At 37.1% G+C, this 25,230-nt stretch overlaps 1 protein-coding gene across 1 annotated transcript in view; it reads right to left on the bottom strand.

Annotated features, from left to right (window-relative positions):
• The window catches only part of LOC131195508 (cadherin-7), a 133,203-nt gene that overhangs the window by 48,748 nt on the left and 59,225 nt on the right, over window positions 1-25,230 (bottom strand). The window contains exon 3 of the mRNA XM_058177469.1: window positions 17,745-18,039. Coding sequence (XP_058033452.1) covers window positions 17,745-18,039 — 295 coding nt within the window. The remainder of the gene's footprint in view (window positions 1-17,744; window positions 18,040-25,230) is intronic.

The raw sequence follows: 25,230 nt of genomic DNA, 5'->3' as shown, positions 1-25,230 counted from the left end.
TAATAGCTCATTTTGGCTGAAATTACTTTTACTGTCCTCAATACCCAATTAATAAAGTCCTTGTCATGGATCTAATTTTAAAATATGTGAGGTAGATACTTCATTTCTCCTTAGTATTTCATGAATGCAGGAGATGTTTAATTAGAAATGGTGTCATATAAATAAACCATGACTTACTGTGACTATATAAGATAAATGTCACACAAGCAGTTCATGGAGCTAAATTCAGTATTAATGCAATATTAAATATTACTCTATCAGTAACCACAAAGGCATTTAAATATATCATTCTATGAAACTTGAATTAGATTTAATGTTCTGTAATATACAAAACTCATGAACTATATATAATCCCATTTAGATATTATTTTCTAGTGATTTCTCAGACTTCCTTTGTAAAAGAATTGCAATTTTGCTGTTTTTGCCATCTAAAGAATACTTATATACAAAAATAACTTCTATTTGCAAAAGAAGAAGTAAAATATTTTGTATACATGGTAAAACTGTATGGATTTCTATCTCAATAGAATTTCTAATAGAATAGAATTTTCACTTCAATTACATAACATGTAAAACTTTACAGTTAGTAACATGCTACATAAGCAATATACTGTTTGAGCCTTTCAGTGAAATGTGGTGGATATAGTATACTTGGATTTCAGTAAGGCATTTGACAAAGTAGATCACAGCCTACTTTGTGGTAAGCTAAAGCAATGTGGGATAGACAGCATCACCATCAGATGGATTTTAGAACTACATCTACATAGAAGAAAGTAAGGAGTAGAGTATTCAAAGGTTCTGATTTAGGCCCACTACTCTTCAAAATCTTCATAAATGATTTAGATGAAGGAATAGAAGGGGAACTCAAAAATATCCAGACAACACTAAACTGGCGGGAATAGCCAACACTCCAGAAGATAGGCTCAAGACCCAGATGGATCTCAATAGACTTGAATACTGGGCCCTATCTAATGCCAAGAAATTCAATGCAGAGAAATGTAAATTTTTACATTTAGGCAAGAAAAATCAAATGTACAGGTATAGATTAGGTAAAACCTGGCTCAAAAGTTATAACTGTGAGAGGGCTCTTGGAGTTCCAGAGGACACTTAATATATGAGCCAGCAATTGTGCAGCAGCAGCCAAAAAAGCCAACACAATCCTAGGTTACATTAACAGTGGGATAGAATCAAGATTACATGAAGTATTAGTATTGCTTTATAAAGCCTTAATAAGACCACACTTAGAATACTGCATCCAGTTTTAGTCACCATATTATAAAAAAGATGTAGAGACTGGAAAGTAGACAGAAAAGAGCAACAAAGATGATTAGGGAGTTGGAGGGTAAAACACATGAAGAAAGTTTGGAGGAATTTGGTTTGTCTAGTCTAGTAAAAAGGGGTGCTATGATAGCAGTGTTCCAATATTTGAGGGGCTGCCACAAATAAGAGGGGGTCAACCTATTTTCCTGAGCACTAGAAGGCAAGACAAGAAACAATGGATGGAAAATAATCCAGGAGAGAAGTAATATAGAACTAAGGAGAAATTTCCTAACAGTGAGAACAATTAACCAGTGTAACAGCTTGCTTTCAGAAGTTGTGAGTGCTCCATCACTGGAGGATTTTAAGAGAGTGGACATCCATTTGTCTGGAATGATATAGGGTCTCCTGCTTGTGCAGGGGGTTGGACCAGAAGACTTCCAAGTTCCTTCTAACTCTGTTATTCTGTTATTCTGATTCTTCACCACAGCTTCAGAGAGATCCGCAAAGTAAGCTCAATATTTTTGGTATTTGTGTTTAAATGCTGTATATACATGGAAGAGTACATCACATTTTGACATATGATTTGCCACTTGCTTTTTTCCCAGCAGGTAAAGAAACACATATTTGATACACATATTTGAAAGTGAAGAAGAAAATATGGGGTAAAGCTCCAAACTACAATATATTAACAGAGAAATGAGTAGGACTCAAGCTGGTGTGTCCGGAGCGTTAGCTAGGTAAATTTTATTTAAGTATTAGAACTGGAATTCCAGAGTAGTGCTTATGTTCACCAAGGGAGCATCCATAAGCATGTTTGGATATTGCTAGACCACCACAGAGACTATTTTATAAATGGACTAATAATCAGTTACTCTGCATAATTAGGAACCTGAAAATTAGATGTAACAGTAATAGCCAGCTTTCTGTAGCATTCCCATTCAGAAAGTTGTTAACAGGACTGCACCCTGGCCTTTTTTAAAAAATAGGTATGGCAGTTCAATGGTCATTGCCTTAACTAAACAGGAAGTCCAGCCCACTACACTTTATAGACAGTTGATTGCCTTCCTGTATGAGATGATGAAAATATTCTTTTGGTCACTGAAGTTGGTCTCAGAAGACATCAACCGGCTCTTACGGTAGAGAAGAATTGCTTACAATTAATTATGCCAAAACTAAAATTATGGTGTTTTCAAAGGGATGAGATGCCATAAGCATCAATGGCAGATGAATAACAACACTATAGACCAAGTTTTATCTTTTAAATATCTCAGCACATTATTCCAGCAATTGGGCATCCATTGAGAACTAATTAAAACTATTTCTAATACAGCTAATATTACTGCTAAAGCTACACTCAGCTTTTTTTCATGCTACAGGAGGTAAGAATGCACTTGCTACCATAACACTTTTCAAAGTAAATCTATCTCCAAAATGTTATATGGTTTGTGGGTATGTGCATCCAGTAACCTAAAATCCCTCGATATAATGCAGTACAAATTCTTGAGAATGCTTCACTCAGAAACTGGGTTGAGTCCCTTGGATTTCAGGGCCCATATACTGTATGTGGCTCGGTTTTGGGCTTGAGCTTCAGTTTTCCAGTAATTCTCCAATTGTCATTATTCTTTTTAATAATTTCCCCCTTTTTGGAAGCTAGGATCCAAAGTGACTTATATCATTGTGTTTCCTAGCCTTAGGTATTCCAAAAGCGAGAGCTGCAATATAGCAGCAGGGGATCACATATCTCTTCATGTAGAACAGGAGATATTAGGCCACTGTGACCGGCGTTATATAAGCTGGAGACCTTTCCAGCCAGCAAGCTAATGTCACTTGCCATCACATCATAGAAATTCCTCTTTAATCTCATTTAATGTCCTGCCTTCTGCATTATTAAGAACTTATAATAATATTCCTTTGTAGATCAAACCTGTTTCTGTACTTTGGAGGAACTTGAGATCCTAGCATACATGTCCTTTTGATGCTCTTTCTATAGTAAGCTACATTCCACCCTTATACTTTCATTTAACAACAGAAGTCTCTTCTGTCTGGAGGACAATCCTAGTTGTTCCTTGCTACCAAACCAGAATCCTGACAGTTTCAAGAGAGCTGCAAAATTTCTCAACTGCAGTTACCCTGTGTAGAAAAATATTTTGTTAATTCTCTGATTTTATACAATATACACAAACTCATGTCCCTGGGTTAACACTAAATACTAAAATACTCACTAGATACTGACCCAGCAGTTCAAAAGCGGGTGACCTCAAGTAGGTTTAGCTTTAGTAGGTTTTATGAGTTTAGCTCATTAAGAAGAGATTGGACAGCCATTTATCTGAAATCGTTATAAGGTCTCCTGTTTGTGCAGGGGTTGGACAACTTAATGGGGACATGAAAGAAGCCTGTAACTGGGAGAATAGAATAGAATAGAATAGAATAGAATAGAATAGAATAGAATAGAATAGAATAGAATTTTTATTGGCCAAGTGTGATTGGACACACAAGGAATTTGTCTTGGTGCATATGCTCTCAGTGTACATAAAAGAACAGATGTTACCATTCTATCCTTTCGACTGAAAGTGCTTTGGCACTCAAAACATGACAGTAGTAGTAGTTGAAGTAGTAGTAGTAGTAGTAGTAATAGTAGCAGCTAGCAGCAATTAGTGATAGGTAGAATTCTAGCATTTTATTTTAGAATATTTTTTATTAATAACTGTAGTTATTTTGTTTTTAGCATGCAGGTACTACCTTTAATATCCTGTTATCTGTACTTATTGTACTATAACAATATATATTCCTGATAATATCTTAGCAAGTTTTCCAGCTTCTAGGCATTTTATTGTTCTTTCTGAATACTGTCTATATTTTCTGTCATGGTTTTCTGCTTTTTGCCTTTTACTCTTTTAAGACGTCAATGTTTAATTTGCTGGTCAGAGACCATTATGAAAACAAACAAAATCTTGTAATCTCCCATAGCCCTCAGACTGCCCATGGCATGCTCCAAAATGTAACTGCAGGCCAAAGAATCTGGGGAACAAGACTCAGAGAAATTATTTGATCTTTAAAAACAAGACCCCTGACAAAACGTGCTGCCACCTTTTCAATAATGAAATGTTTTAAAATGCTGCCTTGGATTTAGCCCCCACCTCATTTCCACCCCACCTCTTTGACATCAACAAGTTACTGCAAGGTTAAAAGACCACACTTTCATTTAGGGAAAAGTTATCAAGCAGATTTATTTTTTTATTTTTATTTATTTTATTTTGTCACACAGTATATATAAGCATAAGCATGAAATAATTATACAGTATATAAGCATATAAATAAGTATGAGTATGTAATAATTATATTAATTGAATATAACGAAAGGAAACAATAGGACAGGAATGGTAGGCATGCTTGTGCTCTTATGCACGCCCCTTACAGACCTCTTAGAAATGGGGTGAGGTCGATAGTAGATAGTTTTTGGTTGAAGCTTTGGGATTTTGGGAAGAGACCACAGAGTCAGGTAGTTTATTCCAGGCATTAACAACTATGTTACTGAAGTCATATTTTCTGCAATCAAGATTGGAGCGGTTAACATTAAGCTTAAATCTGTTGTGTGCTCGTCTATTGTTGCAACTGAAGCTGAAGTAGTCTTCGACAGGAAGGACATTGTAATAGATGATTCTATGACTTAAACTCAGGTCATGTCGAAGGCGGTGTAGTTCTAAATTTTCTAAACCCAGCATTTCAAGTCTGGTGGCATAAGGTATTTTGTTGTATTCAGAGGAGTGGAGAACTCTTCTTGTAAAATATTTACTATCTGCAGTTTGCAGATGTTGGTGGAAGTCACCATTGACTGTAAGTTGACATAAGTAACCCAAGGTTGTCATCAAGGATAAATGTCCATAATGTCCTGAAACAGGATTGTAGATATGTTTCCTAAGGAGAATCTCTAAATGGACTGGGTAAACAAGCAATAGATGAAAAATATCTGAGTACAGGTGTCGGTACACAAAATGCAACCCTCCTGGAATATAACTGGCATCATAATAAAGGAGACTATCAAACCAGGCATAGAAACAATTATTCTGACTAGAAGAAGCAAATGTCCTAGTATGTATCATTTGATCAACAGCATAGCAGAGAGAGTGTTATGAGAATATTAGATGCAGTTGTGTGTGTCTTGCTCAGTGTGTACACACAGATAGAGCAAGATGAATTATAATCAGAGATGTGGAGACTACGGGGAGGGGGGGAGACAGCCCCAGAAGCAATAGGGAAAGATCAGGGTGGAAACTTTTGTTTGTTCTCTTTTTTAAAAGAGTGAAAATTATTAGATTATGAAATATTTCCTATTTTTTCTTTGTGACGCCACATAACATGGCTAAAGTGTAAAATAAAGTGATCCATGTTTGGAAATACAACAAATCATAATCATAATAATTAACATGTAAAAAGATAGAAAAGCTTGTCACAACAGAAGGTTTCAGATACCTGTTGTGACCCAGGCCCAAGTAGGTAGTAGGAAACTCAGTCAGTGAAAAAAAAGAAGAACTTTATTCGAACAGCTGAGAATTGCTTCATTCCCAGCGTAGTTCAACTAAATTAAAGCAAATTTCAGGACCTCTTCACAATTGGATAAATGCCGTCAAACAGACATCAAGTGGTCAAAATTGGCAACGCTCTATCAAATCCTGTTCCTGTCAAAAGTGGCGTTCCCCAAGGCAGCGTTCTTGGACCAACGCTCTTCATACTATACATAAATGATCTCTGTGACCTTATCTAAAGTTATTGTGTTCTCTTTGCTGATGATGTCAAATTATTTAACACCACTAACAATACTTCTACCCTTCAAAAAGACCTTGACTTTGTATCTGATTGGTCTAAAACTTGGCAACTCCAAATCTCAATCAGCAAATGCTCAGTCTTACATATTGGGAAAAAGAACCCTAACAATAAGTACAAGCTTGATGGACATTACCTAATAGATGACCCCACCCTGTTAAAGACCTTGGAGTTTTCATATCTAATGACCTAAGTGCCAAAGCCCACTGCAACTACATAGCAAAAAAGGCTCTAAGAGTTGTAAACCTAATTTTACGGAGCTTATTTTCCAAAAACTCTACACTACTAACCAGAGCATACAAAACATTTGCTAGACCTATTCTTGAATACAGCTCACCTGTCTGGAACCCATACCACATCTCTGACATTAATACAATTGAACGTGTCCAGAAATATTTTACAAGAAGAGTTCTCCTCTCCTCTGAAAACAACAAAATACCTTATAACACCAGACTTGAAATCCTGGGATTAGAAAACTTAGAACTCACCAACTCCGACATGACCTGTGTTTAACACACAGAATTATCTATTGCAATATCCTTTCTGTAAAAGACTACTTCAGCTTCAATCTCAATAATACAAGAGCAAACAATAGATTCAAACTTAATGTCAACCGCTTCAAACTTGATTCCAGAAAATATGACTTCAGTAACATAGTTGTTAACGCTTGGAACTCACTACCTGACTCTATAGTCTCAACTCAAAATCCCAAAAACTTCAACCAAAAACTGTCTACTATTGACCTCACCCCATTCCTGAGAGGACTATAAGTGGCGTGCATAAGAGCACAAAAGTGCCCACCATTCCTGTCCTATTGTTACCTTTCATTATATCAAATTAATATAGTTATTGCATACTTTTGCTCATATATGTTTTTTTTATGATGTGTTGTTGTTTTATGTCGATGTTTACATAAACTGTTGTGACAAAAAAATTTTTTAAAAAAATTCCTCCCAACACAAATTCCTCAGTCCTATCGCAAACCTTGGTCCAATTAGACAAACTGCCAAAGGCTTTTCTTGGCAAACATTCAGAAGTCACAGATACAAAAATAAATGCAAGACGTAGACTAAGAAGAAGACGAAGCTACCAAACATTGTCTTCCGGCAAAGCCTAAATGCCGTTTTAAGCCTTATGGGAGGGGCCAAATCGTCTCTTGGCCCTACTCCCGAGTCGTCCTCTTTGCTTGAGCTGTTCTTGCCTTCTGGCAGCTCTTCTCATGCGTGCATTAGGAACAGGCTCCTCCTGTTCCTCTGCCTCACTACTATCAGTCTCTGGAGGCGCTGGAGTCCGCACCTCACTCCTTGATGGCCCTGCCCCACCTCAGCCTCATCACTGCCCAATTCTGTTGCCAGCTCCACAGGCTGCTGGCGGACCACAACAATACCCATGACACTGAAGAAACAAAAATAAAATCTCAGGAAAATAATGGATAACATTTCCTGTGGTGAATTAGTATTTTCCAAGTCTTGCCCTTCCCATACTTTTATTTTTTTAAATAGTGCTTTTTGTACAGGTCTGTATTTATTTGTTTAGTATAATCTTGGTGAGAGTTTTTCTTCCCGTGTTATTTGCCTGTCTGATTCTAACAGGCAAAAATGAAAAGACACAATATTCCTAAAACATGATAGCTAAATGTTCTTAAAATTAAGAACATTTTAAAATAAATTCATGTCAGCATACAATCAGTGTCGGAACAAAATACATTTTCAATGTTATATAATAAACAAATCATTATAATCCAATGATTCTAAAAGTCACCATGTTGGGAAAGGTGATTTAAAATTGTGAAATCCTCATAATACTTGTTTCAGGGAAGATTGTAAATCAACATAGGGAATTAAAAAATAATAATAATTAAAACTTGAAGGATAAAAATAAATACTGTTCAGGGCCAAGATGAAAAGTTAAGATATTTTTCAATGCTGTTTGCTCTGAACTTCAAGAACAGTTCAGTAAAAATCTTTATTTATTAATCTATCTGCCTATTCATCCATTCCACAGACAGCTTAAAATACATAAAGTATCATTCTTTTCTATCTTTAAGACAAGCCACTTTCTTTAAATAGATATTTCAAAAATGTGGTGTGATTTGTGTTTAAAAGTCCTTTAAAAATTGTGTACTCTCTCCTTTTAGAGAAACTGTGTCTAACCCATAGCACAAGGGCTTCATGTGGCCCTGGACAGCTAGTAATTCATCTCCACAAAATTTATACATTGAAATATTAGATATTTTATATCCAGCCCAAGTTAATTCCTTTTCACAATATGGTCCAGGCAAGCCAAAAAGTTGGACTGCCATGATCCAGAGCAGGGGTCCCCAACCTTATGGTCTGCCTAATAACTGGCTGGGTGGGCGTGGTTAGGTGGTCATGTGACTGGGTGGGTGTGGCCAATTCAATGGCCAACACAATGTCACTCATGTCGAGGGGTGCCTTGCTGGACCCTACTCACCAACTCAATGGCCAACACAATGTCACTCATGTCGAGGGGTGCCTCGCCGGACCCTACTCACCCCTCCCCTCCCAGCCACTCCTCGCCTCCCCAGCTGGGCACCTTAGGGCCCCAACAGGAAGCAGTTGTTGGAGCTAAGCAGCCACCATGAGAAAGAGTTGGCAAAACAGCTCAATTCAAATTGGATCTCACCGAGGAGGCTCAGAAGAAGCAGGACAGAGGACTACAAGCATAGGCTTTCCAAGCAGAGGGAAGACTGCAGGAGTGCAAGGCCAGGTACAAGCGCCTGGAGGCTCAGCGGGCTGAGATGGTCAGCCAGTTCCAGGCCATGATGCAGTCCCACTGGAACAAGGCCCTCCTGCTCTTCGCCACCAGTGGCACTTCCCTCCAGCCTTTGTCCAAAGCCCCACACTAGGAGGCTGAAGTAGACTCCCAAGTCAGAATTTCTGATCCCCTCCGACCCACACAAAAAGACCCCAAAGGGGGAGACTCTGCAACAACACAAATGTTCATTGCACATATCCATCCCAGAGGCCGTAGTTTGAGGACTCCTGATTTAATGCAATATAAAAAATGCAAATAATTTTTCTGCAGACCAACAAAATTTTCTCGTGGACTACCAGTGGTCTGTAACAGTAAGTTGGGGACTGCTGATCCAGAGCACATCTACAAGCATCCTCAAAAATATCCCACAGTTTCATCTCTATTTCTTCTCCAGAAGTTATTCCTTTTTTTCCAACTTGGCTTTGATAGTGTATTAAAAGAACGATAGGGAAAAGGCTAGCCATCAAGCTAGCAATAAGAGTTTTACATTCATGTTAATAAAATCATATTGCAGTTAAAGTTATTTACTATTTTTTCCTCTGCCCTCACTAATATTTCAACTGTTCCTCTCCTTTTATGTTGCTACAGGGATAAACTATTTAAAATACAATGTGTAGCAGCTTGAGTCTTTACTGATTTAGGTTTTGTATTTTTCCCCCCCCATACAGTCTGGATGAGTATCTTCTTAACATACTTACATAAGAAATCAAATGAAGAAAACAGATTTTCCTCCCTGCTTTCCACACCCCTTTCCACACCAAGATAACACCATCTATTTATAAATTGCCATTTCTGAGGGGGAAAAAATATCTAGATATAGATTGGGTGCTTATTGGTCCCATGAAAAAAACAAGAGAAAAATGATTTTAAGATACAATTGATAATACATGCTATTTATTTCAAGTCAGCTTTTAATAGGGCAAACTTGTCTCTCGCATTATAGTCTTCTATACGTACATGCAGAAAATCTACTAATTTTAATGTAATCTACTCCCAAATAAGAACAGCATAAGCAAACACCCTTTCTAAGGCTGTGGAGCATATATTTTTTTCCTATTTATTTTTGATGGCTAGTATGATAATAAGAGCCAATGTGGGAAAGTGCTATAGGTATATCAGCTAGAAACCTGGGAAGTCCATTCCCATTTTAGGCACAAAGCCAGCTGTGTGACATTGAGCCATTCACTTTCTCTCAGCCCTAGGACAGAGGGAATGGCAAATCAATTCTGAAATCTTGTCTAGAAAAGTGCAGCAACTTGTCAAGGAAGTTGCCAGGAGTCACTACTGATTTGTACGTGCATGATTTTGCATGCCTGCACACACACACACACACACACACACACACACACACACACACACACACACAAAAGGATGATGATAGTGAAGGTGATGATTATTAAACAATTAATAATGTAAACCTATTGCAAAGCTTATCAACCATTTTCATCTGTTCTTTGCTTTAAAGCAAAAAAAACCCACGCAAAACTGGCAAATTTTCATGACTGGGTTAGAGGTAAAATACAAGGGCTACAATGAAAAAACAGTGGGTTGTCTGTTCCCCAAATATTGCCTTAAATGTATCGAATGACAGGTGTTATCAGATACTAAAGTGATATGATAATAAACTACTAACTATATTAGGGAAACCCAGATGATTTTACAGATGATTATAGCAAGAATGAAATAAAGATTATGATCTAAGTCACCTAAACACTTCTTCTTCACTATAGACTATAGAGCAGTGATGGCAAACCTATTTGCCATCACATGCCAAAAGTGGGGGGAGCGTGGGGGAGTCGCACAGGCATGTGCCCACACCCATAATTCTATGCACCCCACCCCCGTGCATGTGCATGCAACCACCACCCCCGCGCTCCCCCTGCTTTTGGCACAGTGGGCCTGGTAGGCCTATTTTTTGCTCTCCCCAGGCTCCAGAGCCTTTCTAAACGGCCTTCCGCACCCCCTCAGAAGCACTCCGGAGGTGGAAATGGCCTGTTTGCCAACTTCCAGTGGGACTGAAAAGTCTGTTTTTTGCTCTCTCCAAGCTCCAGAAGCTTTTTAGGAGCCTTGGGAGGACCAAAATTCCTTTCCCCTCCCAAGGCCCCCCATAGGCCAAAAATGGTCCATTTGCCAACTTCAAGTGGGCCCAGAAGGTCCAAAAATCAGTTGGCCAGCACGTGCATGTGCGCTGGAGCTGAGCTCACATGCCCACCAATATGGCTACACGTGCCACCTGTGGCACATGTGCCATAGGTTCACCATCATGGCTATAGAGGCTTAAATATATGTTGTTTTCCTAAAGAAGAAATGATCAGGGATATTAATAAGAATTCTGAGGAAAGAGGTTTGTAGGCCTCAAAGAGACTTTACTTTGCATTAAGTGGTTACAGAAGATATTGGTATTTTGATTATACACTTTTATGAACATCTAAGGACTTAAACCTGGTCATACATATTGATGAAAGTATACATTTATAATTGGTGACATTCATTTACATAATTTATTATCATGCCATAATTTTCCGTAACAGCAGATAACTTGATTGAGTCCTTAGCACATTCATTGTAGATTTTCTTGATAATTTATTTTCTTCTAGTGATTCTCTTGATACATTTATTTTCTTCTAGTGATTCTCTTGATACATTTATTTTCTTCTAGTGACTTCTAACATCCAACCTTCAAAGTTGTCATATAAGTTTTTCTAAATATACGTTTCCCACAGGAAGATTTCTTTTTTAACTTCGAAGTCTTAAATCAAGTTCATTTGAACCCTTAATCTTTTTGAAACTTTATAAAAAATACCCACTAATCATCTTTTTGCTGTATATTGAAAAACTTTTTTATAGATCTCTGATTTAGAATTTTTTTTAAAAAAGTATTGAAGAAACCATACCCAGTGATTTCATTAACTGTTCATTCTCAGGCTACTCAATCTTTCAGATGCAGTGAAAAAAAAAATCCAAAGTGATTAAGAGGTCAGCCTCAGTCAAAACTAGAGCCCATATAAGGTACATTAACAGCTATAAGCACAATAGAATCCTACGACTTCCAGTTGGCAACAAGTTGACTGTGAAAAGTCAGTTCCTGCCACACTCATTATATAATACATGTTCAGAGTACATGTAGGTAAGCTTAAGATCTCTTTCTCTGGAAAAATTTTGGAAATTCACATCCAGCATTCACACGCCACTTTCAGCCACAGTGTTCTCTCTCTATTTCTATTTCCTCTATTTCACAGGAAGCCCTTCTTTTCTCACTTTGGATTTAATTTTTTTCATTGCTTTTTAAAAATTGAGTAACTAGAATAAAAAAGTTTTAGTGTACTCAATGGGTGAGTTTTCTTCAATTCTTTAAGAATGAAGTTTTAATTATAAATTTAAGGTTTAGGGAGAAAATGGAACATCCAGCCAAGGATGATTGGGGTGCTGATTTTAGAAAATTTTAGAATTCAGATGACTCGAATTATCATCATTATTGACTTTGAAATTAATTGAACCCTTCCCATATGAAACTTTCCATGTTTACATTTAGAAACAAAAATAACAGATAAGATGACTTTGAAGGTTGATCATTAGAGGGAAACAAATATATTAGTGGATCTAATGAAAAGGAATGAATACTGAATTCAGAAATAATTTCAAAGATAGCCACTATTATAGATAAACTGAATGGAATCATGGGAAAGGAACATGTTTCATTACATAAAATTGAAACTGATTTCAATGTGCATTTAAAACCAAAAAGATGAAATGCTGGATACAGAAATGAAACCAGTTGATGTTTTAATAATTAAAGACTTGCAAATACTAAACCAGAAGAGTGATGCAGAGAATCTTTTTATATGAAATTTACAAAAGGGGCTTGTTAAAATTGCAAATTATTTTGTAAGAAGAGACAGTGAGAATATATTCTCTTTACAGTGGACTTGTTAAAGTTGTCAACAACTTTGAGACAAAAAACTGTGTGGAAAAAAAACAGATGTTAGGATGTTATCTGGAGAAAATAAGATTGTTGGAAGAAAGAGGAAAAACTACAAAGTTGGTTTATTTGATCAAGGTTAAAATGAATGAATTGCTATTCCTAGTAATGTTTAATATATTCTTGCTTACTAGGAGAGGAAGATGATATTTTACAGATTTTGTATATTTAGAAGAAACGAGAGAATCCACATGCTGCATTTTAAATGGATTCAGTTAATAAAAGTAAGGGAAGGGCTTCAAGTACATTTATTAGGCATAGTTTGTAACAGTTACATTATTTCTGATAACTCTTAATGAACTGCTGATTAAGAGAGTAGTGCTTTAAATATTCATTTGTGGATAATGGGTGATATTTGGGATGAAGCACTGTTTGCTGTATTTTAAGAGATATTAATTAATTGTTAATATATTTTTCTATTTTATTGTCTATCTTAGATTTGACAAAATGTAGAAAGTTGTATTTGGAAATATACTGGCAGCCAATGTACCATCTGCAACAAAGGAATAATAGCGATAAAATGGATCTCATCTTCCAAGATGCAGCCTACTGCATTTTGCATTAGTCAAAATTTCAAGGTAATCTTCAAGAGCAATTCCAAATAGAGTTTACTGCAATAATCCAATTAAGAGGTAATGAATGCATAAGTGACTGTTGCCAGGTCCCTCCACTCCAAATGAGATACAACTGACATATGGAGCTGAAGCCGAATTACTCTCCTGGCCATGAACTCTACCCTCTTTCAAGTCGAATGCAATAGAATACAAGTGACAGGTCTACTCTTTCAGGAAGTGTATAACCTAATTTAGAGCCAGCGTAGATACTAACTATCAAACTTAGCAGTTTCTGGACAAAGAGAAACTTTGTGTTGCTAGAGCTCAGCATCACTTTATTTGGCCCCATCTATTTTTTTTTTTTTACTCATCTAAACATCTGGTGAGAACATCTACAGCAGTTCCCGTCTGGCAGTGGAATATATATATATATTTATTTATTTATTTATTTATTTATTTATTTATTTATTTATTCATTCATTCATATTTTCATACCGCCCTTCTCCGAAGACTCAGGGCGGTGTACAGCCAATAAAACCACAAAAATCCTAAACAAATTATTTATTTATTTATTTATTTATTTATTATTTAAATTTTTATACCGCCCTTCTCCCGAAGGACTCAGGGCGGTTTACAGCCAGATAAAATAAACAGTCCTCTTACAAAATAAATACTATTAAAATACCACTAAAAAACTTATTCAATTTGGCCGCAATTAAAATTTAGCAAATAATAAAACCCATTAAAAAACCCATTAAAAACCCATCAATAAAACCCATAACCCATAAAAAAACTAACCCAGTCCCAAATTAAAATACTATAACAAGTTTAAAAATCTAATTTGACCACTGTATACTTAAAATATTAGCTAAAATTTTCAGAAGCTAAGACCCTATTAAAAAACCCGCTAAAACCCCCCATATTAAAATCAATCAGGCCAGCCCCGCTTGGTGAAAAAAGAAAGTCTTGAGCTCGCGTTTAAAGGTCCGGAGATCAGGGAGGAGATGGAGTCCCACCGGCAGCTCATTCCATAGAGCCGGGGCCCCCACAGAGAACGCTCTTCCCCTGGGGGCCGTCAGCCAACATTGGCTAGCTGACGGCACCCTAAGAAGGCCCTCCCTGTGAGCACGGACTGGACGTACCGGACAATGGGAGGTAACAGGCGGCAGCAGGCGATCCCGTAAATATCCCAGTCCAATGCCATGGAGTGCTTTAAAGGTGATAACCAACACCTTGAAGTGCACCCGGAAGACCATCGGCAACCAGTGCAGCCTGCGCAGGAGAGGTGTTACATGGGAGCTACGAGGAGCTCCCTCAATCCCCCGCGCGGCCGCATTCTGTACCAGTTGGAGCTTCCAGGTACTCCTCAAGGGGAGTCCCATGTAGAGAGCATTGTAGTAATCCAGACGGGAAGTGATGAGGGTATGAGTGACCGTGCATAACGAGTTCCGGTCCAGGAAAGGGCACAATTGGCGAATCAGGCAGACCTGATAAAAAGCTCCCCTGGCAACGGCCGTCAAATGGTCTTCTAAAGACAGCCATGCATCCAGGAGAACGCCTAAATTGCGCACCGATTCCCTGGGGGCTAACGATTCGCCCCCCACAGTCATATAGCTAAGATATATCCATACACTTTCAGGGGTGAAATCGACTTACCTTCCTTACCGGCTCGGAAGTCCACATGCCACGCGTGTGCCCTTGCTTCGCTCGCACACTCATGCACTTCACATGCACATCACATGCATGTGCAGACCTTCTGTGCATGCACAAAATCTTCTAGTTAAAACCAGTAAGTAATGACACCTGGCCTGTGGGTGTCGCCGGTGGTTCGTCAATTGCTACCATATCACCAAACCACCGGCCACTACCAGATTGCGAGATCCAGTTAGAACCGGCAGCATTTCACCCCTGCATACACTAATGAAATCTCATCTCATACTAACCAATGATCTCACCAAAGAGAATGAGAAAAAAGTGAAGGCCAAAATTGTGGAAACCTTTTGGGAAAAGTGTATTTTCTAAAACTAGCTAATAACACCACTTTTTTGGGGGGAGGGGAGAGTAGTACCATAAAATTATATATCACTGGAAAGATAATTTAATCAAGAATATAATGCAATAACTTTTATGAAGGATTTGCTATAGTATAAAGAAGAAAAATGAAATACGTAGAAAAAACGATATACAAAAATTATCACCATAGGAAAAAAAACAAAATATACAAAAATTATCACCATGTCAGTTAATAGTTGGGTAACCTTTAGCATAAATTGCAGCCTTACAACGTCTTCCCATGGAGTGAACCAAGTCTTTTAGTTCTGCAGCTGTTATAATGTGAAACCAAGATTGAATGAATGCTTCTATTAACTGGATTTTATTGCTGGGTCGCTTCTGACTAACAAGTTTCTTTAGTTGGTTCCAGAGTTTTTCAATTGGGTTAGGGTCTGGGCTATTCCCAGGCCATTCCAGCAGTAGAATATGATTATTTTGAAACTCGCCAAAAAAGTGGTGTTATTAGCCATCAAACCTCAAAAACACACTTTTCCCAAAAGGTTTTCACAATTTTGGCCACTACTATACCATTTCCATAGATAGAGAAGATCATAAGGAGGAATGAAATATTATAATATTAGAAGTCATATGGATGCATATGAAACAATCATAGGACTGTGCACACTTGGAAAGGAATTTGGAAAAAGTGCTTCAGGTATCTTGCAAAGACAGCACAACTCTATTATTCATTGAGACTGAGGGTGACTTTTCTCAGACATCTCCAAGGAATTGAAAAATGTATGCCACTGTTTCAAGAGTTACATTAAACCTAATGAATAGACTTTCCTGTAGCCTGAAAAAACTTGGTCTGTTTTAATGCACAGCATTTCTTCAAAATCATTTTCAATATATATATACAGCATGATACTTGACAAGAATACATGTAAATTTTGTACCTAAATAGCAACAAATAAACATCTTGATATTTCAGTCCTTCTAATCTGGGCAAAGAGAAGTCTTATTAGATTCTGCACTTTTTTCAGGCTTATAGGAAAGTCTATTCATTAGGTTTAATGTCTTCGCTTTATGATAGTGAGTACAATACTGCAAAAGAAATGTGGGGTAAGGCAACTGACTGATTTCCATGTAAGCAGAGATAAAGGGAACTGTAAGCTGCAATAAAGGTAGCTTAATGTTAAATCTGTTTGTGTTTGGCCTCACTGAGGTTTTTGGCCAAAAACCACAGCATAAAATATTCCTTCATATATTTCCACTAATTTAATTTACCACCAAAGAGCCTATCTTAATTTTTTCTGAGAGTTGCCTTTAGAAATATAACTACTGACATTAGATACAAATATCTTGTATGAGAACCCATACTAAATGTAAGAATAGGTGCAAGAAAGCACTGTAATTTTCTACAGTAGAAATGATTTTGAGAAGGCCATGTATCTAAAGATATCCGGCTTTGGCATTTCTATTTAACAGCATATCGCTTGAGATGAACTAAAATTCTAAGGATTTATTAGTATGAAAGGGAATCAATTATTCTTTCTAAGAGATGGTAGACTATCATCAATATTGCTTTTATTGCTGCTCACAACTGGAACTATTGATCATGCTGTGAAGTCCTAGAGGGGACAAAGGTGACCTGCTGTCTTCCATTATTTTGGACTTCAATTCTTATCAATCACAGGTCAATGGCAGGAGATTCTGGGAGTCTAAATCATCTGGAAGGACCCAGTGATTCAATTATCTTTTAAGTACTTTTCTTTTGCCCCTCCTTTTCATCGCCCAAATTTCTACTTTTTCAGAAGCAGAGACAAAACGGGAGGTTTCACACAAAAGGTGTTTATTTAATTCTAAGCTGAGCATGATGGTTTCCAGAAAAAAAACAGTGTGTCATTTTCAAACTCAGATTTAGAAAGGCACAGGCTTTTCAGCTGTGCTGCCCTTAATTACCCTCTTCATTTGGGAAAAATAGAAAGTTTTGCTGATGAAGGAGACAGCTGAGTTAGAAGTACACATCAGCAGTCTATGTAATCTTAAATTAAGAGTTTGGCAAAGCTTGGGAAGTTTTTTAGGTTGCTGCATTAAATCAAACTTTCTAGAATGCAGTTTCTAAAAAACATTAGTATATATCTTTCCAGTTTCACAAAGCAGTTGATTTGTCTGAATCATTTTTTTTTAATTTATTTTTTTGGAAACAGCTAACCCAAAACTTTCAATTTAGCTCAGTTGTAAATTTGGAATAACAGAGCTTTTGCTGTTCAATGTTTGGATCATAGATTCTTCTGAGTATCAACATAATAAATAATAATTTTGGAACAAAACAAACATTGTAAGCCGTATGTACTTACCCACAGGAGACATTTCAGGAACTCCGGCAGTATAAGGACCATCCAGAAATTTAGGCTCATTGTCATTGATGTCCTGAATCTTAATGACGAACTCCGACTCGGGCTCCACGGGTTTATTTGTCAGTCTATCTAGTGCTTGTGCACGGAGGGTGTAGTAGGCCTGCTCTTCCCGATCAAGCCTCTTTGTAGCATGAATGTCCCCCGTGTTCTCATCAATAATGAAAATGGAACTTGCCCCCTCTCCTGACAAGATGTATTTGATGGAGCCGTCTCCTTTATCAACATCAGAGTGAAGCTGGTAAAAAATTGATGAGAGATGAGGTTAACGTACAGGACAGTTGGCGATATGAATATATGTTTAAAAATAATCTGCATGTCATGCCTTAGTATATGAAATTGTTTGTTCTTGGAAAATTAAGGCAAAATGTTGAATGTGCACAGCATGTGGCAAATGATAGGAAGCTTTCAACTAACTCCCCTTTGTCAGGCAGTCCCATGTTATACCCAATCTTATTTTCAAAAGCTGTCATGAAGCTTTTTCTGAGAACACAGTTGATTTTACAAGCCTAATCTAACGCGATTTACTCAAGAGTAATCCTGATAAAGCCAGCTGAAATCCTTTGAAGAAATGCAGCCCTGTTCTTTGCATTCTTTTGGGGATCAATGTACCTGCTTGCTACATAAAACTTTTAATATTTAGGTTTCTCCAAGTCATGAAAAAATAAAACAATGAATCAACATACAATCTCCATCCCCCTTTATATTTATTACAGTGGTTTATTAACAGGAAGTTTGTCTATTTCCATTTTGAAAGATCGCAGAACTGAACAGGAAGCTGAAATAGTTCACCCTGACATCATTAAGTATTTTTTATTTTAAAAAGGCAGCATTTATAAACCATAAGCATGAAATAAATGTTATCACTGTATTTAGGTAGAGAGTAGCTATATGATTGCTAATCTACTTCATCAAGTTTCATTGTGATGTCTTCCCCAAATCCATCAGAGCTTTAATCCTAATATGCGACTCCCATCAAAAAACCAAGCTTTTGAGGGCACACTCTGTAACTACAAACAACTTTCCGTATGTTAGGCTGTTTGTAACCCTCAATTAGATAAAACAGTGCATCACAAGACAACAATTTTTGAATCTTGGTGCATCAAATATGCTAAGTCAAAGAATTATGTACAAAATCTGGGATTCATTACTCCTGTTGACATGAGATTTCAAAGATCCTCGGATAAGTAGTATTTGCAAACTTGTGGTTACTGCAAATGCCGCCATTGTCAGTTGCAATCACATATTCATGGTTTCCAAAAATTCCTGCCATCTACAGTACATGCAAGCAAAGTCAATGGGGATGCATGTCAGAAGTCAAAAATCGCTCCCAATCCCACTGCTTTTATGTCCCTCCTGTTGTGACCTAGACCCAAGTAGTTATTACCAGACACAATCAGCCCTAAACAAACATACTGTATTTTATTAGAACAGCTGAGAATTACTTCATTCTCAGCTTAGTCCAAATTAATTCCAAAACAGATCCTTCAGAAAAAGTCCTTCAGCCTTATCACAAACCTTTGTCTTCTTTGGCACCCTGCCAAAGGCTTTTCTTGGCAAAGCCCTACAAAGTTCAGAAGCAAGAGACAGCGACTCTTGTTGGTGCTACAAATATAACAATGTAGCAATGTTGCTTTCTTACAACATTCTCCAGCTAAAATATGTGGCAGTTAAGAAAATTGTCTTCCAAAACTGATACAAAGTCTGATACACTTCACATCTGGTGAATGGCTTGATCTTGACTCTGTTGTTATAAGATGACTGGAAAAATTTGACAGCATTCAATAGTGTTTTTTTTTCTTTCCTTTTGAAGAATTATAAAAGGAACTAATTTGCAAATAACTAAATATTATTAAAATTGATTATTGAAATACGGATTGGAAAGACTGGAAGAACTTAGTGGACTAACCTGGACAAATTTGGACTTGGACTATTAATGTTATTTAATAGAATATTCTAAGAGGCAAAAGAAGAAAAGTCCGAAGAAAAGAGAGAAGGAGGAAATAAGACTTTAAAATTTGGACAACTGGGAAACTATAGGGCTGTAAACTATTATGAAAAAAATGTGGGGTTTTGGAGGTATAACTATGGGATTGATGTAACTTGATTAAATAGAAGTTTCTAAATATTGAGATACTGGAATAATAGAAATATACTTTTTATAAGTTGTATTAAACCACTATAAAATGGATCTAGAGATGTATGAAGAAACATTGTGCATGTTAAAAAGTCTGTGTGAATCCTTAAGAGACAAAGGAATTGTTTAACAATACAGAAATGAATGTAGAAGCTACTCAACAATTGGGTGGGTGGGAAGAGAAACACAATATTCAAGAAGTAGATGAGAAACTAGAAAAAGCAGGGGAAGGGGAGAATAAAAATGAGAAGCAAGAAGTTAGGAACAAAGAGGAGAAGAGATTAATAAGTAGAAGACAAATCTATAACATCATAATGTATAAGGGTACAGAGAGAAGAGAGAAAAACCCCTTTAGAAAACAAAAACAAAAGGAAGTTTTGTGGATGGATGTTCAAAAAAGCAGCAGAAAGAGGCAAAAGGCATCCTGAAGGGAAAGTTTAGTAGACACAAAAAAATTAAAAAGAAATACAAGATTCTAAGAGAGAGAGATAAATGATTGACCAAAAAATCAATAAATGATGGAATTTTAGAAAGACTAAGAGATGATGGATAATGAGAAAATATATTAGTAAAATGGGAAAACACAAAAACTCCAATAAGCTTTAGGTTAGTAGACGGTAATTTAAGACTAGACAATTTAACTGAAGTACCAATATTAACAGTGTGTTAAAAGATATTGTGAATTTAAAATATTAAGGATTAGAAATGGGGGGGACTTGGAGCTATACTCCCGTGGCGGATTGAATACTGTTAATAATTGGTGTTATTTGTAATCCTATATATTTGGAATATTGATGTTATGGTGGAATAATGAGTGATTTTTAAAATATTGAATGACAATGTTTACTAAGGATAATAAACATAGGATGTGAAGAAATGTTATTTATGCTTAAATGAAGAGAAAATGTAAAAGGAATATGAAATCAAACTAGTATTGTTTGAAGTTGGAAGATTAGAATTCTACATACTATTTATATCATTATTGTTAACATCGTATAAAAAAGACCTGACCCAATCAATGTACTGTCCACGAAACATGTATGTTTATATTGGAAAAAATAGAAAACTTAATTAAAAAAAAGAAAAGAAAAAAATAAATTAGCCAGCTTGGATATATTCAGAAAGCTTTAAAATGCTGAGGAGAAAGAAAGGAATGATGGGAAGTAGAAAGAAGACAATACAAGATACAATTGACTTATGATGGGAATTGGGATTCAAATTTCTATCACCAAGTTATATGGCCATAAAGCCCAATCATATTGATTAGTGACAGCAATCCCTGCAGTCTCAGTTACCAAATCCCATGGTTTTTAGGCAAGGCTGGCTTCCTACAATCATGTTAACAGAGAATGAAACAGAAAGCTGAAAGTACCAGGTGGCTTCCGTTCAGGCAGGCAGGCAGATAAGTGGCTGCTGCCAGGTGGGAGGAGGGTGCAAAGAAGACACTGAAAAGGACAGAGAGAGTTCCTCTGAAAACAATAAAATACCTTATCCCACCAGACTTGAAATCCTGGGCTTAGAAAACTTGGAACTCCATCGCCTTCGACAAGACCTAAGTTTAACTCATAGAATCATCTATTGTAATGTCCTTCCTGTTAAAGACTACGTCAGCTTTAATTGCAATAATACTAGAGCAACCAATAGATTTAAACTTAATGTCAACCGCTTTAATCTAGATTGCAGAAAATATGACTTCTGTAACAGAATCATCAGTGCTTGGAATACTTTACTTGACTATGTGGTCTCTTCCCATAGTCCTAAAAGCTTTAACCAAAACCTTTCTACTATTGACCTCACCCCATTCCTAAGAGGACCATAAGGGGCGTGCATAAGCGTGCCTACCGTTCCTGTCCTATTGTTTTTCTTTTCTTCTTCCAATATATATATATGCTTATACCTCCTAATATTTACTCATATTTATATACTATATAATCTTTTTGTATGATGCTTACATATATTGTTGTGACAAAATAAATAAATAAATAAAATAAGTGTGAGGAAGGTAAGAATCAGGAAGGATCTGCAAGGGTACAAGGGAAATGCAACAGGGATCAGGGGTAAGTACAAGTCGCCAGAACAGAGAGGATTATGGAGACTGCACAGGTGAGGGAGACTGAACTTAATGACTCTCAGAAATTGTCTACTCGTGCTCTCCCCCACCTGGCAGCATATACTTGCCTGCCTGGATTCTAGACCAGAGGTCTCCAACCTTGGCAACTTTAAGACTTGTGGACTTCAGCTCCCAGAATTCCTCAGCCAGTTTTGCTGGCTGAGGGATTCTGGGAGTTGAAGTCCACAAGTCTTAAAGTTGCCAAGTTGGAGACCCCTGTTCTAGACAACCTCTATATTCCTTCCCAACTCTATGATATTTGATTCTTAATATTGATTTTATTAACATTGAAATTTTTATGCTTGAACTCTTTCATACATTCATTCTTTAAAATTCAATCTGCAACTTTTTTCTTCATAACCATGGACAAAAAAAAGCAAAGAATAATAACACTCGCATAATATTCTGCATAATGTTCTTCATCTTTAATATACTGATATCCCTGGTCTCATTTTAAATTATTTTTCTCCTTCTCTGTCTTATATGACATAATGTAATTAGAAAGATGGATTGGGACAGAAAAAAAAAGATTCTGTCAGGGAAGAAAGATTGCCATCTGGATTGTCAGGCCAAAGCTTAAAGATGACATACGTAAAGGTAAAGGCTCCCCTCGCACATATGTGCTAGCCGTTCCCAACTCTAGGGGGCGGTGCTCATCTCCGTTTCAAAGCCGAAGAGCCAGCGCTGTCAGAAGATGTCTCCATGCTCATGTTGCCGGCATGACTAAACGCCAAAGGCCCATAGAACGCTGTTGCCTTCCCACCATAGGTGGTCCCTATTTTTCTACTTGCATTCTTTATGTGCCTTCGAACTGCTAGGTTGGCAGAAGCTAGGACAGTAATGGGAGCTCACCCCATTACGCAGCACTAGGGATTCGAACCGCTGAATTGCCGACCTTTCGATCAAAAAGCTCAGTGTCTTACCCACTAAGCCACCGCGTCCCTTTTAAAGATGACATAGTGAAATCTAATTGAACCCAATCCCTTATAGCTAATGGACAGAACCTCGCCAAATTAAAACTATAAGCTTCTGACCTATTAGATATATCCTGAGAGATTCTAGAGTGTGGCTTCTCTAAATTTCTTCTTCTCCCATCCAGCTCGGACTGAAAAGTCTCTTAATGTGAGCTTCTCTCTGGAATGCATTGTCTCCTCCTTGGGAAAGCTCTGTGCTGCCAAGAGTCCCTACCACTGCTTCTTCAGGTGCATGTTCCATCACAGGATCAAGAAAATGCACAGTGCAAATCCTTGTTAACTAAGGGGGTTCCTGTTTCATATCTGCATTACTGATTTATAGTCACTGTGTATGACTTAAATTACTGTATTTGCTTTCTGTGCACTTATGATAGCAATTAGTGTGTAGCACTTTAATGAATAATTACTACTCAGAGAACTAAAAATATTATAGTTTACTTTGATCTCCCAAAGGCTAGCACTTCTAACATAATCTTAGGACTATATTCTCTGGGTTTTCAGTAAATTTTTTTAAAAAAAAGCAGAGTTCTGTGCTTAAAAACATTGATCCATTCTTTGTTATTGTTTTGTTTTACAATTACCATGGTTTGGCTCTTTACAAAATTAGCAATGTTCCCACTGCTGTAAAAAAAACTCTGAAGAGTTTTGCAAATACTATTTTGACTGTTTTAGTGCCAAGAAGAGGAAAATAAAAGGACACGATGAGGGAACAATGTATTATCAAAATATGTTGAAATGAGTCAGCAATTTTCACAATTGTCATAGTTTAGATACACACACACACACACACACACACACACACATACTATCTCTCTGTGTGTGTATTATTCTATAATGATACAAATAGATTAGGACAGGCATTTCCAAAACTCACATGTCTTAAAACTGAAAATCTAGATTATCCAATTAGCATAATCAGCATCCACTTAGAAAATTCTGTAAGAAACTTTTCTGAGATTCAGTGTTAGCAAAACATCTTCCCTTCTGGTCTTTATAAATATCGGTTACTTTCATATCATGTTTTTTGGCATAAAGCAATCTGTAAAATTTTACAAAAGTGACGCATGACTTACAGCAAGGGTGGGTTTCAAAACCCATCGCTACCAGTTCGCTCATAGGCGTGCGCGTGATCATGCATGCAGAAATGTCTGGGTGGGTGGGCAGAGCCTCCCACCACCGCCGCTACCAGTTCGTCCAATCCGGGGCAAACCGGTAGCAACTCACTACTGACTTACAGCAGATAAACCTATTTAGAATATTAGAAGGGGCATTTTTTAAAAAAAAAGAAAACAACTAATAAAATAGGAGGAGGAAAATAAATGGTTTGAGCACTGAAGAACATATAGCATTCTGAAGATATTTATTGGGAAATGGGAAACAAATATCATAAAACAGAATGCAATCACTTTTCCAAGCTCACAAAACTGGTAAACAAATCTTCCCTATATGGAATTGAAGAAACAAAAGATTGGGTATACTTAATCTAATAAATAAAATTATCCTGGGAGGAGGAATCAGCAATGAGATTAAAATTTATATAGCATATGTGCAGGGGTGATATTCACTTACTTTCCCTACCAGTTTGCAAATCTGAGTCCATGCATGTGCCCAGCCTTCTGCATATGTGCTTTGCTGGTGCACACACAGCTGCGCATGCACCCGGCCTCAAAAATGTGACTATATAGGATGGGATCGAGCCAGAGTGAGGGGGTAAACCGGTCTGCTACCGGTTCGAGTGAACTGGTCTGAACAGGCTGAATACCACCTCTGCATATGTGAAAGCGTCACAAGCAATAAAAGATGAGATTTGCTTCTCTCTTTTTCCAAAAATTGTGCTACTTGCTTCTACTAATCAAAATCTTCATATGAGGTTCTTATTTCAGATGTCATTGTCCATTATAACAGGGTTCAGATCAGCTCCCGCCTGGTCAAGTTCTCTATGCTTTTGCTAAGCACACTTTTAACAGTCCTTCTAAGGTGTAATTAATTCTGAGCCCGCAGTCTCTTATTCAAACAACTTTCCATCCCCAGCAAATTATATGGACATGATTCAGGATGGAAACAATTGCAAGGATACTTTGGTCTGGATTTTAGTGAATTGATTGTGATGATGTATGTCATCACTGGACATCACATTTGATGGAGTGAATGAAGAGACAAGGGAATATAATTAGTGAGGTCAGAGTGTGTCCATTTGACAGAAGAATA

The sequence above is a fragment of the Ahaetulla prasina genome, chromosome 3 (genome assembly GCF_028640845.1).
Source record: "Ahaetulla prasina isolate Xishuangbanna chromosome 3, ASM2864084v1, whole genome shotgun sequence".
NCBI lineage: Eukaryota > Metazoa > Chordata > Lepidosauria > Squamata > Colubridae > Ahaetulla > Ahaetulla prasina.
The sequence above is the reverse complement of the archived record's forward strand: the minus strand, read 5'-3'. Positions and strand labels throughout refer to the sequence as shown.